Here is a 15,057-nt window from a genome sequence, read left to right as displayed (position 1 = left end):
ATATTGTTTAATGAGACAAAGTGAAATACACTAGAAAAGTGTTTCTATATGTGTTTGAGACTAGTTATATTCGGCTTAATTGAACTAGACTATGTATGTTTTTATGACAATTTATTTGCTTATGACTTACTAAGTTTTTGAAAGCTTACTTTGTGTGTGTTCTTTCCCTTTTTTTTTAGATAATCGAAGCTAGCTCGAGCTCGGGGATCGTCAAGAATCGTTGTCACACTATCGATCATCATTTTGGTATTTTTGAAGCTTGTAATTATAGTATATGGTATGTATAGGCTTGTAATCACGTGGTATGTTTTTGGGTTGTGGTTTTAGCCATGTAAGTTGGTTTGTAAATGGTGTAGTTGTTGGAAGTTAATTTGGCTATGTAAATGAGCTTATTTTGTGAATTGACAAATGGTAGGTGATGTTTATAATCTATCTTGAGATTCGGCAAATTTGGTATAGTCATGTGGTTAATTATTCGATTAGATGTTAATGCTAGTATGTGTTCATATTTGCTATGTGATGACTATGCTATGCCATGTGAATTTGACTATTTGGTGTGAATTATTATTAACCTATGTTTTGATGTATAAATTGCCTTGTGAATTGGTTTGTGAATGATGAAAATTTATTTGGCTCATTTTGATAAGTATGAGATTTTGGTATATGGTATGAATATATATATGTTTTATGATGATGTATGCATTTGGCCAAATTATTAGAGATGTCTTGTTGTTTATATGGTTGATATTGTGAAAAATGAAATTGGTATAATTAGTATAAGATATAGTTGAGGTTTAGGTATGATTTGATTTGGCAATTGTGTTTAGTATTGGTAGTTGCTAATTTGGTGAGATTAACATGCGAATTTGGTATGTTCAGTTTAGGCTAAATGTATTTAAAAATGGTTGCATGATTATGTTACGAATTGAGCATATATAAAATTAGTTTTGGTTGCTTATTTGAATGAGATAAATGGTATCGAAATGTGATGTTGAAATAGTATTATATGTGTCATGGTCATTGATGTTTAAATGTTGCAGATGTATGACTGAATGCCTTGTGATGTGTTAAATTAATTATGTTTATTTAGCTGTAGTTTTAGAGTGTTTAATAGCAGTATGCTCGTTTTAAGTATGTTATTAGAGTATTTTATGAAATTAATTATAATGTGATAATTGTCGATAAATGTATGTATTGAACCGTGTTATGTTCTATAATGCCTCGTAACTCCTTTCCGGCGACGGATACGGGTTAGGAGTGTTACAGTGTCAGTTTCGCACCCTGCTTCTCTTTTACGCGAAAAAACCCAATTTTTAGGGTGAGCATTTTAAAGTTTATAAATACATATTAGAAGAGGACCTAAAGGGGCACACAGAGAAGAACGAAGAAAAGACTCAACGAAAGCCACTGAATTCAACTCAGAAGCGGATCTCATTCAAGATTAAAGATCTCCATTCAATTTCCTTAGAAGTTTTATTGGGTTTCTTTATATCTTGTTGTTATCCTAACTTTGAGATGATTTTATTCTAAATTATGAACTAAATTCCGTAGATACCTAGGGAAGATGAAACCTATGATGAATATTATTATTTTATTTTTGAATTATGTAATAAATACTTGATTATTGTTCTCAATTATGTATGCTTATTTCTTGTTTTAATATTTCTAAGATATTGATTCAAGTTTAATATGCTTATTTTAGTGGAGCAAAAGTCTCTGTTTAATAGTAGATCTAGCATAATTGAGTGGAGTTGTATGCAATCCTAGAAATAGAATGACATAAATCTATCGGATTTGAGTTAAATCTAATAAGGGAATCCATAGATCGAGTTAATGCGACAATAGGAGTTTTAATTAGAAAGAGATTTCAATTAATCAACCTAGAGTCAGTTGTTCTTACTCTCGAAAGAGATATTAACATAATTTAGGGATTTCTATAGATCAAGGCGTAAGTGAATAAACTGTTTAATTCAAATTCAGATTAATAAGTGAAGTCTAGGTGAATTCTTTCTTGGGTATTGTCTATCTCATTTGTTATCTTTGTTTATTTTTCCCAATTCACTCTCTGTTGTGTTCTTAGTTAATTTAGATTAGTAAATTTAAATTAAAACAATTCATTCAATTTATCGGCTAAATAATAGAAAAACAGTAATTACTAGTACTTTTAGTCATCGTGGATATGATATTCCCTTCTCACCATAGTTATACTATTGTTTGATAGGTGCACTTGCCTTTGTCGTAATTATAGTTAGTTTAGTAACCATCAATTAGTATGATTTGATCACGATTAATGGCATTTTGAATAGGTCTAATGGCTGGTAAACTGATTGTTTAGTGTCCAAGAAATCTTGAAATGGTAAACTTGATGTTTAGGGTTCATTTAGGTGCACACAGCCTGGGAGACGGGCTGCCACACGGCCGTGTGCCATACACGGTTTGCGACACGGCCGTGTGCCATACATGGTCTGCGACACGGCTGTGTGTATCAAGTCTGTGAGTCACACAGTCTGCAACACGGTCGTGTGTATCAAGTCAGAGAGTTACACGGCGTGACACGCAGCCTACGACACGGCCATGTGATCGAAGTCAATGAGTTACACGGTTTAAGACACGGGTTGGGACACAGCTGTGTGTCCCAACTTCGAATACTCACACGGCCTGGGCACATGGCCGCGTGTCCCATATTTTTGAAAAAATTCATATTTTCCTAAAATTTCCTTACTTTTTTCAAATTTTCCCTTAAGGGTTTTAAGATTATTTCTATAGTCCCTTAAGCTCGATTTAAGCCTCGTAAATGTAAGTTATTATTGTAATTCAATTACTTTATGATATTTGAGAAATTATATTGTAATGTTCATGATTTCACCTGTTTATTTTTGTTAACTTGCTGAGCATTCTCGTAACCCTATTTTGGTGATACAGGTTAGGGGTGTTACAACACTTCTTGCACATTTTTTAAAGAGTTTTCTTCTTTCTTTTTTTTGGGGTCATTGCAAAATTAAAATCTTGTTCAATTTATGATATCTATGGAATTAATTAATTATAGATGACCATCTATTTAATACATAATTTATGGAAATTAATATCATTCTATTTAAGCATTAACCCAAATTACATACAATATTTCATCAAAAACATTTCCACACTCAAAATACATTCAAGCCTAGAGTTGTACCCGGGGTGTGTCGTGGGGTGTACCGTTGAGGTGGCCTTCTTTGCCGTTGGGGGTGAAGGTTGTTGTCATCATTCTATAGTAGGGACCATGGAAAAAAAATTAAACTATTTTGGAAACATCATGTGAAGTGGCGGCACCAAAAAATTCCAAAAATAATATTTGTGCCACCATATCTCAAGTAGTCATTAGAGAGAATTTTTTTTACTTTTTTTTACACATATTGGTCACTACATGGAAGAAGGCGGCACTAGAAATTTTTTTTTAATCCAATTTGGTGCCTCCATTAGGGGAGGCGGCACAAGAAATAATAAAAAATATATTTTATTTTTTTCGATTAAATCTGAAAATACACGAAAAAATATGAAAAATTTATACGGGTTCCGCCAGCACTGAAAAATGATTTTTTTTTCATCCTATTAGTTCTGTAATTATAAAGTAATGATTGAGTCACTTTTTTAAGGTGGTGCGGAAGTGGAGGCACCCTGTAGAAACTAGATTAATTTTCTAAATAATTTAGTACTAGAGTCATTTTCATAATTTTTTTTTATTTTTTGGATTTGTTATTAAAAAAACCCAATTTTTGGTGGTTTCCATTTTTTTTTTGAATTTCTATTATGACTTTTCTTTCAGTGTTCGACTTGGGGGGTTGAGATGTGTGTAAAAAGTTGAGGCTGAAAACTCACATATGAAAGGAATTGTTCCAAGTTCTTGAGATTTGGTCCCTAGGTCTTGTGACTTTCCATCCTTGGTTTTGAAGATGGATATCCAAATTCTTTCAACCCTAAATGAAGGGTAAGTAAAATTGAAAGGCATACTAGTAACAAGCATACCGCCAAGTCCAGGAGAGATTCCCGGAGAACCATAATCAATTATTTCTTGTATCTCATTTAATCACCCTCACAACTCATCTTTCTTATTGAATTCTATTATATTAAGCAATTTACCGTCTAAATTTCCGTGTTTGCAGAAATATAGTTTATAATATCATTTTAATATTCTATTTTATTTCCTCCTATACACTATCCTTATGCAGTTGGATTTTAATTTAAATTTTAGACAAGATTCCCCTTTTTATTAATTTTAAAAATATAATTAAAATCATGAATCAAGGCCATCCCAGGTGAGCCCGATATTTTTGAATGACGGCTATGTTAACCAGTTTCACATTAGATCCTTCCTCCTCCTCCTCCTTTTTATTTTTTTATTTTTAATTTCGTACCCATTTCTAGAGGTCCCCGCGATATACCATCCCTCTGATCATCCAGCCCTGCTATGCGAATCATGAGATTCCCTGCACATCATCACACTATATCTATCCCCCACTCCCCAATAGTTCCTCACTCTTCTCTCTCCCTACCCGTTTTTCTGCGGCTAAGTTTCGTCGCCGACGGATAAGATCGTCCCTCCCCAACCCATCCTACGGTCCATATCTCTCATTTGACACGTGTAATCATCCTATACGCCCATCAGTATCCCCACGTAAAGAAGATTGGAACCCCTCCTAGCTCGACTTCTTTAATCATGGTTAGAATCTAACCCTTCTTCTCAACACACACTCACACACACACATACAAAATAAAGAAAACTCCTTATCCTATCATGTATCTGTCTTTACACTTCACTTTCTCCATCTTTAGCTCCTTGTATGCTTCGTTAATGGTGTTTCAGATCTGAAAGCCAACTCTAGAGCTTGACAGAGTTAAAATATCGTCGAAACCTAAAATCATTAAGAGAAACAAGTTTAAAGTCTTTCCAATCAACAGGTTTCATCTTTGTTCCTGCGTGCATTTTTTTTTAATTAATGCAGAAGGAAATGGCGTATTCGTTCCCAGATGAGGTGCTGAAGCACGTCTTCTCGTTCATACAATCAGATAAAGACCGAAACGCGGTGTCACTGGTGTGTAAATCGTGGTACGAAATCGAACGTTGGTGCCGGAGGAAGGTGTTTATCGGGAACTGTTACGCTGTTAGCCCTAGGATGGTTATCAGGCGATTCCCGGAAGTTAGATCCATTGAGCTGAAAGGGAAACCACACTTTGCTGACTTCAATCTGGTGCCAGACGGTTGGGGCGGTTACGTTCTTCAGTGGATCGCGGAAATGGCTGGCGCCTATCCTTGGCTTGGGGAGATTCGACTTAAGCGGATGGTAGTTACGGATGAAAGCTTAGAGCTTATCGCTAAGTCGTTTAAGAATTTCAAAGTGCTGGTGCTTTTTTCTTGTGAAGGGTTTTCAACTGATGGACTTGCTGCCATTGCTGCTAGTTGCAAGTTAGTTTTATGAACTAGATTCATTTCTCTTTTTTGTGTTCTTATTTCTCCTTTTATTTGGTTTTGTAGTGAGAAAAAAAAGTTAAAAATTTGTGTCTTTGCTGGTGTTGAAGTAGCTTTGCTGCTATTTGCTTTTCTTTTAACTAGATTTTTCACAATGGAGTAGTTATAGTTCTATTTTGGGATGTTCCTAAAAAGATGAATATTTGTTTGCGTTAAATGTTACGTAGGATTGTAACTTGATTGGGGAGAACAGCTTTTGAATCCTTCACTCGTAGATTCGAAGCTTGGTTTCTTGTTTTAGTTGTCTTCCTTCTATTTTTAGGCTTTTACTTTACTCAGATATGAGCTGCCCTACTTATTTTTTTAAAAGAACATCTAAGGTGGAAAAACCAGCGAGAATTACTTTGTTCTCTTTCATTCTAGGATACCTTGCTGGTTTTCATCAAGCAGATTCGTTTTGGGGTTCTTTCCAGATTTTGGATGTTTAATTCCTGTGGACTGTGGACTTCTTTTTGCACTTTAACTAGATTCCTTTTCCGTTGATTTATTGTTATTAATGATGTTTTCTTTGTCAACTTTTGTTGATTTATGTTTGAGGCGAATAATTTTCCAAGCTGGGTCATTATTTTTTCTTTCCTTTTTCCTGGGTTTTTTTGTTTGTTTGCTGTAAATTCCATCTTGGGATTCTTGCAAGTTCAGTTGTAAAAAAGAAAGTAAATATAGCCTGGTAGTCTAGTCGTTTTCAATGATAATGACAGTAGTGAGCTTCTTGATTTCCTATGTTCACATTTAGGTGGTTTTTTTTTTTTCACTTTCTTCTGTGTCTTGTATGCTGTTTTTATGAACCAGTCTATTTACTAATGCAGGAATCTGAGAGAGCTGGACTTGAGGGAAAGTGAAGTGGATGATTTGAGTGGGCATTGGCTTGCTCAATTTCCTGAGACATGCACATCCTTAGTCTCCCTTAACATTTCTTGCTTAGGATCTGATGAAGTTAGTTTCTCTGCCTTGGAGCGCCTGGTTGATAGATGTCCTAACCTGAGGTCTCTTCAGCTCAACCGTGCAGTGACCCTTGATAAGATTGCCAACATTTTACGCCGTGCTCCACAGTTGGTTGATTTTGGCACCGGTAACTATGCAGCTGAGCTACAGCCTGATGTCTTCTCAAACTTGGCTGGAGCTTTTTCTAGTTGCAAGGAGCTAAAGAGCTTGTCAGGGTTTTGGGATGTGGTCCCAGCTTATCTTCCAGCTCTTTACTCTATCTGCCCTAGATTAACATCGCTGAACTTGAGCTATGCTACCATACAAAGTCCTGATCTCATCAAGCTTGTAAGCCACTGTCCAAGGTTGCAGCGCCTTTTGGTAAGCTTATTATTAGGTACCATTGGTTTAATTATTAATTAATTTCTTGTTTGTTTTTCTCCTTTCCATTTGACTTGCTAGCTAACTATAGTGAAAGGATTAAGCACTGCTGGGATAGAATTCCAATCCTCAACATGTTGTGAACATTAACTGGTTTGAAGATTGCATTTAAAATAAGCTGTTCACATAACATATTCTGATAACTGAATTGAATCTTGTTTCTCTGTACTTATGGTCTGAATTTCTGATTGCTGAAGTTTTTAATCCAGGTACTTGATTATGTTGAAGATAGTGGCCTTGAAGAACTTGCTTCTAGTTGTAAGGACCTACAGGAGTTACGTGTGTTCCCATCTGACCCATTTGGTGTAGAGCCAAATGTATCCTTGACAGAACAGGGCCTTGTTGCTGTTTCTTTGGGTTGTCCTAAGCTACAGTCAGTTCTGTATTTCTGCCGACGGATGTCTAATGCAGCGTTAGTCACCATTGCCCAGAATTGTCCGAACTTGACCCGTTTTCGTCTATGTATAATTGAGCCTAAAACACCTGATTACCTGACCCTTGACCCACTCGATGCTGGTTTTGGAGCCATTGTTGAGCACTGCAAGGATCTCAGGCGGCTTTCCTTGTCTGGTCTCCTCACAGATCATGTGTTTGAATATATTGGGACATATGGGAAAAAGCTAGAGATGCTGTCCGTGGCTTTTGCAGGAGATAGTGATTTAGGACTCCATCACGTGCTTTCTGGCTGTGAAAGCCTCCGTAAACTAGAGATTAGGGACTGCCCTTTCGGAGACAAGGCTCTTTTGGCCAATGCTGCAAAGCTGGAGACAATGCGATCCCTTTGGATGTCTTCTTGCGCCGTGAGTTTCGGAGCATGTAAGCTGCTAGGTCAAAAGATGCCCAAGTTGAATGTTGAAGTTATAGACGAGACAGAACCTCCAGATTCAAGACCTGAAAGCTACCCAGTTGATAAGCTGTACATATATAAGTCTGTCGCTGGGCCGAGATTTGACATGCCTCCTTTTGTGTGGTCAATGGATGAAGCAGTGAAGATTCTGCATTGAAGCTTTGCTTGAGACATCACCTGTGAACTAGGCACTGTGTGAAAGAGCTTATTTGATCTCAAGAATGAATGTATCAGGTACATGCTCCTCATTGTTCTGGCTTGAGCTCGACTGCGATTCCTTATACTCTTGGCTGAGCTATCAATTACAAACGTAATGGTGAATAAAGTGTATTTATTTGTTTTCCAGTTGTTACTACCATGTATACTAGTTTTAAGACATTTGGATGTTTATGCATATTTGTATTTCCCTTTTTAATTATTGTGTCAATGCTTATTTGACTCTCGTGGTTGGTACCTAGTATTTGCACTTTGGTTGCTCTTACTTACGATCAGGTTGTCAAAGCATGCATTGAGGAGGATATTTAGTAATTAAAAAGGAAAGAAAAGCCCTGCTTAAAGACGACTGCTTTTGCGGTATCACAACAGTTCCCATCTTTTGATCAGAAAACAGGTTTTTTGCATTTAAGACTTTTTAAACATGTTGTACGGAGCAATCATTATATAAAACGATATATAAATCTAACCTCATCCTAAATTTGATCATAATGGAGCAATCCAACGCTACTCGCTCATGATTTATTCTGAAAGTAGAATAAAAAGAAAAAGGGTAGCAATAGCATGGTGGTCTCCCTCCCAGGCTAACAGTCGAGGTAAGGTAGCTTTCACCTATTATTATCGTTTCTCCCAAGTGTATGAGGCTCCTCGACTGTTGTGACACGTGATAGATTCGGTGACATTGACTAGCGTCCACAATTTTTGTTTCTTTTCTACATTTCTCATCTGCTCTCTGATCACCACTCCACCCCGCTTCGGCTTTTAATTCAAACGTGGATCATCAAAATTAACTCTTTTATCAGGTGTATTATGTTATTATGCTCATTTTCTAGAAGAAAAACTTTTTTTTTATATATAAAATTTTTAGAAAATCAAACATTTATAACTGTATTTGTTGAGTACGTGTAACACAATAATGCTAAAACGAAATCGAAACAACCGTAGCTAATCATAATAAATATAGTTTGAAGTTAAAAGACATTAGAAGCAACAAACGGAAATGGCTCAGCAAGGGATGACGCCCGATGAGTGAAATGGTGGGTGCGTGTATTCAAGATGGATCATCAAAATCATCATTAATATTCTATGTTGTGTTGTGTATGATTATTGGGGTAGCCGATTTCATCTCTCTCATTTATTTACATTTATATATCTATTACTGTTTAACATCCTCATCATGATATCACACCACAGGGTCAAAAATTCTTTAATTCTTGACGCTACACTGTCTCCACCAGGTGAGGGTTGAGTTCCGTAAAAAGTGATGATCCTCACAAATATTAATTGAATAAAAAAGCAAAAAAGAAAAGAGGTAGATGACTCTTACTACTGTCTTTCTATTTAATAAATAGGAGCAGCATTGAAACAGAAACGACCAAAGTTGGTGTAATTAGAGAATCATATGATTGTTGAAAGTTGCCCCTCAGCTGCAAAAATCATTACTACTACCATCAATAATCAGTGACAATGATAATGCCTCTGCTCCTCTCTGTTATGCCCTACGTACGTGAATTTATCATTTTAGTTGCCTTTTTGCACACCCAAAGCTGTCCATTTCATTATTTATTTACTCCCATTTATTTTTGCTTAGTTTCGTGCATCCAGTGACAATAATTTGTTCAGCTAAATCACCTTAATTCAAAAATAAGTCTACGGTTTGTATTTAAGTTTTTAGCTGATACCTATTTCCAATTCAATCTTTGGACTAGTCTTACAAAATAATAATTAATAAAAAACAATTTTTTATTTATGAACCAAAGAAAAAAAAATTGAGAATAAAAAAACAATTGTGACATATTAAGAGAGAATTACCCTGAAATATTACAGATAAAAGTTGAAACAGGTAAAATAGTAAATCAACATTCGCAGTGAGCAGCTAAATACTCGGATTGGCTGTGAAATATGGTATACAGCAGCATGGAGTAAATCCCCTGCTTTGGGCAATTGTACTGTTGCACATGTTCTCTACTCTCAGCTACTATAAGCACTAATGAAGATCACTAATTTGTATTAACTGGAAGCACTAGACGAACCCTGTATGGACTGCAAAAGATGCTGGATTCTGTATTTCATTACAGGCTGACCATGTCGTGTCTTTTTGAACATCTCTTTCCTTCTACCTTCCTCTGAGCTTCAGCTTTCTCTCTCTGCTCCTTCTTTACTTGCATAGCTGCCTCTCTCTCCATCCTTGCCTTTTCTTTCTCTTCCCACTGCTTCTCGTACACTTGTCTCAAACTCTGTGAACCATTCTTCTTCTTCTTATTATTCATGTTGTTTGCCCTACTACCGTTTATGTCTTCATTCTCATACTGTAACAATCCTCGCATATCAAACTCGGTCCTTTTCTATGAAGACTATGTGTAGTAGCATGCAAGGATATCGATCTGGATTCGGGTTATATGTTTCCAACAGAGCATTTCATAGAATATGAAGTAACTTTTGAACTAATCATTCAAGGAGCAGTTTTAGATTTTGGAACTAGATCATGTATAGGCTAGATGAATCAATATGCCATCGAATAGAGCTCCAAATTAGAACTCATCTAATGAACTCCACAAAACAGATTTCAAATTCTCAACATATTAGGCCTTAAACCAATTTAGAGCTACTAAATGCCTCGTATAATATAAACAGAAAAGGAAGAAAAAGAAACTTAAGTTAATCATAATTTAGAATTAAATGAAGACAAACCTCTATGGTTCTTTGGGCTGAAGGAAGACTGTTTTTCCCCTGATTTTGTTGCTTTAATGACTTCTTAAACTTGTTAACATACTTAGCATTTTTATAGAACTCTTTTTTTTTCTCTGGGAAAAGCAAAAGTTGCGAATAAACAAGGAGATAAAAGTATAAAACCCAATAATAAAAAATTGAAAGAAAAACTACAAAATACATACTAATTAAGGCGGGATTGTAGTGATTGCTAGTGGATTTGGCATTGGCAAATGCTTGAAGCGAAAGACCAGTTCCACTTCCTCCCAATCGATTCATGTTCTTTTTCTTCTTCATAGTCATCGGCTTTGGGCCATCCATTGTGCTTCCTTCGCCGTTTCCATTTCCTTTGGGATTCCGATTCTTCATTGCCGAAAAAAGAAAAGAGTCCAACACCAAGAATTGCAGAAAATTTTAATTTGTTCTGTGTTTTTGATTTTGGAATGAAAACCCTAATTCCTATTTTCTTTTTCCCATTTTTAGTTTTTACAAAGTGAAACGTCGAGGGCACAAAACAAGAGTCCCCAGAGCCGAATGGTGCCCCACATGTCTTAGGTCGCAGCCCATATTGTTAACTCTATTCTCCTTTTTTTTCTTCACTTGGGCCTATATTCTTCTTCTTAATCTTAACTCCATCCAATGCTATTATTTTTACGGCTTTATTCACTAATTTAACTCCTAAATTATATCTATTTTTTACTTTGATACTTCAATATTTTTTTTGTCCCATTTTAGTACCTAACAGTTAATGGAGTTAAAAAAAGGGTTGGCCAATTAGAACGCATCACATCATCGATGACATGGCAGATTGATAAATGATGCGGCACGTAGATTTAGTTAATTGGACGTTGATCACTTGCTGATCCGCGTTGTATGACGCTGATCAACATTGATAAGTTGTTAACTGATAAAAATATTTAAAAATAACAAAATTTCAGAAATTATAAAAATTAGTAAAAAATATTTTAAAACTTCCAAAATTTTTATTTTAGAATATATAAAAATATATAATTTTTAGAAAATTTAAAAAGATGTAAAAATTCTTTAAAAATATAAAAATTAGTAAAAATATTTAGAAAACTTTAAAATTTATTTTTTTAAAAATAAAAATTATTTAAATATATTAAAAAGTTGTAAAAGAATTGTTAAAAATTTTAAAAATCATAATAATCTTAAAAATAATTATAAAAATTATTTAAAAATTGTAAAACTATAATAATTTTAAAAAAACAAATGTAAAAAATATTAACCAAAATTGTTTAAAAAATTATAATAATTTTAAAAATAATTGTAAAAGGTAGTTACCAAAAATCTCCAAGCATTTTATTGAAAAACATTTTTAAATATTTTTAAATAAAATTTAAAATTATGTAAATAATTTTTACTTTTTTTATAATTTTTACAAGTTTTTTAAAATAATTTTATAATTTTTAAATGATTTTTTAACTTACCAACGATCGATCAACGTAGGCCAACAACAGGTGAACGTTGGTTGACATCGATCAACAATTGGTCAACATAGCCAATGCCGATCAACGGTTAATCAATGCCGATCAACATGCCACATAACCAATCAATGTGCCACATCAACGATCAACCTACAATGTCATTGGTAACATGACACATTTTGATTGGCCAACTCTATTTTAATGTTTTTGGTTGTTAGGTACCAAAATGGGTAATGGTGCAAAGTTTAAGTACCAAAATAGAAAAAAAAAGTTTAAGTACTAAAGTGGGAAAACAAATATAGTTCAATAGCTAAATCGTGATGAATCGCTATGACTTAGTATTATCAAAACCAACAATTAATTTATTTGGAATGGATTCTCTCTGTGAAAATTCTGGCTCTGGGAAATCCATTGTGGAGGAGTTGATTCCTAAAAAGGTTAGATTCAGAGATAAAGAGGAGGAGACGAGTAACAGCATGATGATTGATCTGTCCTCTGTTCAACCTACCTCTTGGAGAGATAAGCTCGTCGGCCATTCAGCAGAGGATGTCTTCACAGGCTCGAAAGAAAAAGAAGCTATTGATATTTTGGAAGAGGACATTCAGAAGACATTTGTGAATGGCGTGCCTTCTATAACCTTCTCGGACCAGATTCATCAAATCATCATTTAGGGTATGGATAATATTGTGATTTTAAAACTCCTAGGTCGCAACATTGGATTTTCGATTTTGCAGAATAAAATTTACAACATGTGGAGACCCTCAGCACCTTTGTACATTATGGATATTGAAAATGGCTATTTCTTAGTCAAATTTCAAAACAAGCTGGATTGTGAAAAGGCGCTTTCGGAAGGACCATGGACTATATTTAGTCAATATTTGACTGTTTAGCCTTGGACGTTGGCTTTCAACCCTACACAGGTTTACCCAAGTGTAGTTATGGCGTGGATCAGATTTTCTGCTTTACCTAGCTATTTGTACAACCGTAAAATCATTACAGAAATTGGGGAACTGGTTGGAAAAGTGGTCAAGTTAGACATGAACATCGACAGTAGGGCGAGGGGATATTTTGCTAGAATGGCGGTTTATGTCAATTTGGAAAAGCTTTTGGTTTCCTAGATATTGATCAATGGTCGATCACAAAAGGTGGAATACGAATCTTTATCTACTATATGCTTTCACTGTGGGAGGTATGGTTATGTGGAAAATCTTTATACCTTTAGAAAGCCTGGCCTTGCGGTTGAGAAGAACAATGACTCGCCTGAAACGACACTAGAAAATCAAAATTTGGTTGAGGAAGGATCGGCGAAGAAGGATGAAAATTACGGGCCGTGGATGATCGTTGAAAGGAAATCAAGGTGAAAATCTAGAGATAATGTTCAGAAATCTGATGAAAATCCAGAGAGGGAAAAGGAATGATCTCGTTTTAATGGCCTAAATAATAGGGATTTAAACAAAGGAATTTATGATGAAGATTGGTCTAACTTTTGGAGTTCTAAAGAGAAAGGAATTATTAATGGAAATCAGCATAGAAAGGAATTTGGGTCCTATTATAACGGCCAGACAAATTTAAATAAAAATAATAAGAAGAGCAAGTTTAATGAGGTGGGCCCTAAAACTGGTCTAGGCCCGATCATTAAAGATCATGCTGGATCAAATGTGGGTTCTAGTTTGGTCCCTAATCGTGCTAATGAGATCTTAAAAATTTTTAAAAATCTTACTAAGGGTTTGGGCCTTGGGGACATTTCAGCTAACCAGGCCGGGGATCTGATGGATTAGGATGGCTTGAAAGGAGTGGCCCAGCAAGGATCTGCTGTCACTGGTAGTTGTAGTCGAAACCTAGCGACGGTAGAAGTGGCAAGCGACACCAAGGACGGGGTGGTCCTCTAATTCGAAGGTGAGTCTTCAGCTTATTGTCCAACCTTGACACTAAATGGGTGCGACCAAGGAGAAATGGTGGTGGAAGTGGGTAGCCTCGACTCCGGCAAGCACTCTGTGGTGGTCTTCCCTGAAAATAAAAATGAAATTAACAAAAGTAGGGGTTCCTCTTCAAATAATTCTTTGGGTTTGATTCTGGAGGGGTTTTCTGGCCCTGGAAAAAAGAATAGAATGAGAGGCAGAAGTGCTATTAATAAGCATAATAAAATTCTCCATGGCAGCAATATTCGATTCAAAAACTCTGGATCTCATCGTGTTTCGCTGAAATAATCCATAGAACAAATTATGGAGAGTATTTTGGCTCTCTCTAAAGTCAATTTTGATGCTGGGATTTCTACCAGCAATGATGAACAGAAGGAGAGGGTTAATATCCCTGGACAATAAGGCTGAAGCTTTTAGTTTGTTTTGCTTTTCATGAGTTTTATTTTTGATATTTGGGGTTTATTATATTATATTTTTATTTTTCTTATCTGTCATTTAAAATATTTTTATGGAACCAAATCTTAAAATTTTTTCATGGAATTGTCAAGGGTGTGCTAACAAGAACTTTATTCGAGCCTTTCGGGAATATACTGCGGAATATAGACCAGATATAGTTTGCTTGGTTGAACCAAGAGTGAGTGGTAAAAAAACTAATTTTATTATTGAGCAATTGGACTTTAATTATTCTCATCGGGTTGAAGCTGTTGGTTTTTCAGGTGGTATCTGGGTGGGATGGAAGGATTCTGTACGAATTCAAATTATTAGAAGTCATCCCCAATTTATTTTTCTTTGTGTTGATAATATTATTCTTAATAAGTCTCTTATTATATCTTTTGTGTATGGTAGTCCAGACAAGTTGAAACGAAAGCTTCTTTGGGAGGGGTTAAAATCTGTTTCCCCAAATCATTCTATTCCTTGGCTAATTGTGGGAGATTTCAATGCCATTCTTTCACCCGCGGATAAGAGAAGTCCCTTTATCGTAGGTAAACACTGTGAATTATTTGGTAATTTTGTTGATTCTTGTGAATTACAGAACTTAGGGTATAGCGGACC

At 35.4% G+C, this 15,057-nt stretch overlaps 1 protein-coding gene and 1 pseudogene across 2 annotated transcripts; one reads left to right on the top strand and one right to left on the bottom strand.

Moving 5' to 3' along the window:
* Window positions 1-4,550: 4,550 nt before the first annotated feature.
* Window positions 4,551-8,130, top strand: LOC107912385 (protein TRANSPORT INHIBITOR RESPONSE 1). Of its 2 annotated transcripts, none has more exons than XM_016840535.2 (3): window positions 4,551-5,443; window positions 6,313-6,808; window positions 7,078-8,130. In XM_016840535.2, exons 1-3 carry the CDS (start codon window positions 4,977-4,979, stop codon window positions 7,870-7,872), a joined length of 1,758 nt encoding a protein of 585 aa, XP_016696024.1. In that variant the 5' UTR covers window positions 4,551-4,976; the 3' UTR covers window positions 7,873-8,130. The 2 variants fall into 2 exon arrangements, with proteins under 2 accessions (XP_016696024.1, XP_016696022.1); XM_016840533.2 differs by having other exon boundaries at window positions 4,727-5,443; window positions 7,066-8,130.
* Window positions 8,131-9,697: 1,567 nt separating this feature from the next.
* Window positions 9,698-11,218, bottom strand: LOC107912384 (uncharacterized; annotated as a pseudogene).
* Between the last annotated feature and the right edge of the window lie 3,839 nt (window positions 11,219-15,057).

Source organism: Gossypium hirsutum, chromosome D11 (assembly GCF_007990345.1).
Source record: "Gossypium hirsutum isolate 1008001.06 chromosome D11, Gossypium_hirsutum_v2.1, whole genome shotgun sequence".
Lineage (NCBI taxonomy): Eukaryota > Viridiplantae > Streptophyta > Magnoliopsida > Malvales > Malvaceae > Gossypium > Gossypium hirsutum.
This window is presented reverse-complemented; position numbering and strand designations above follow the sequence as displayed.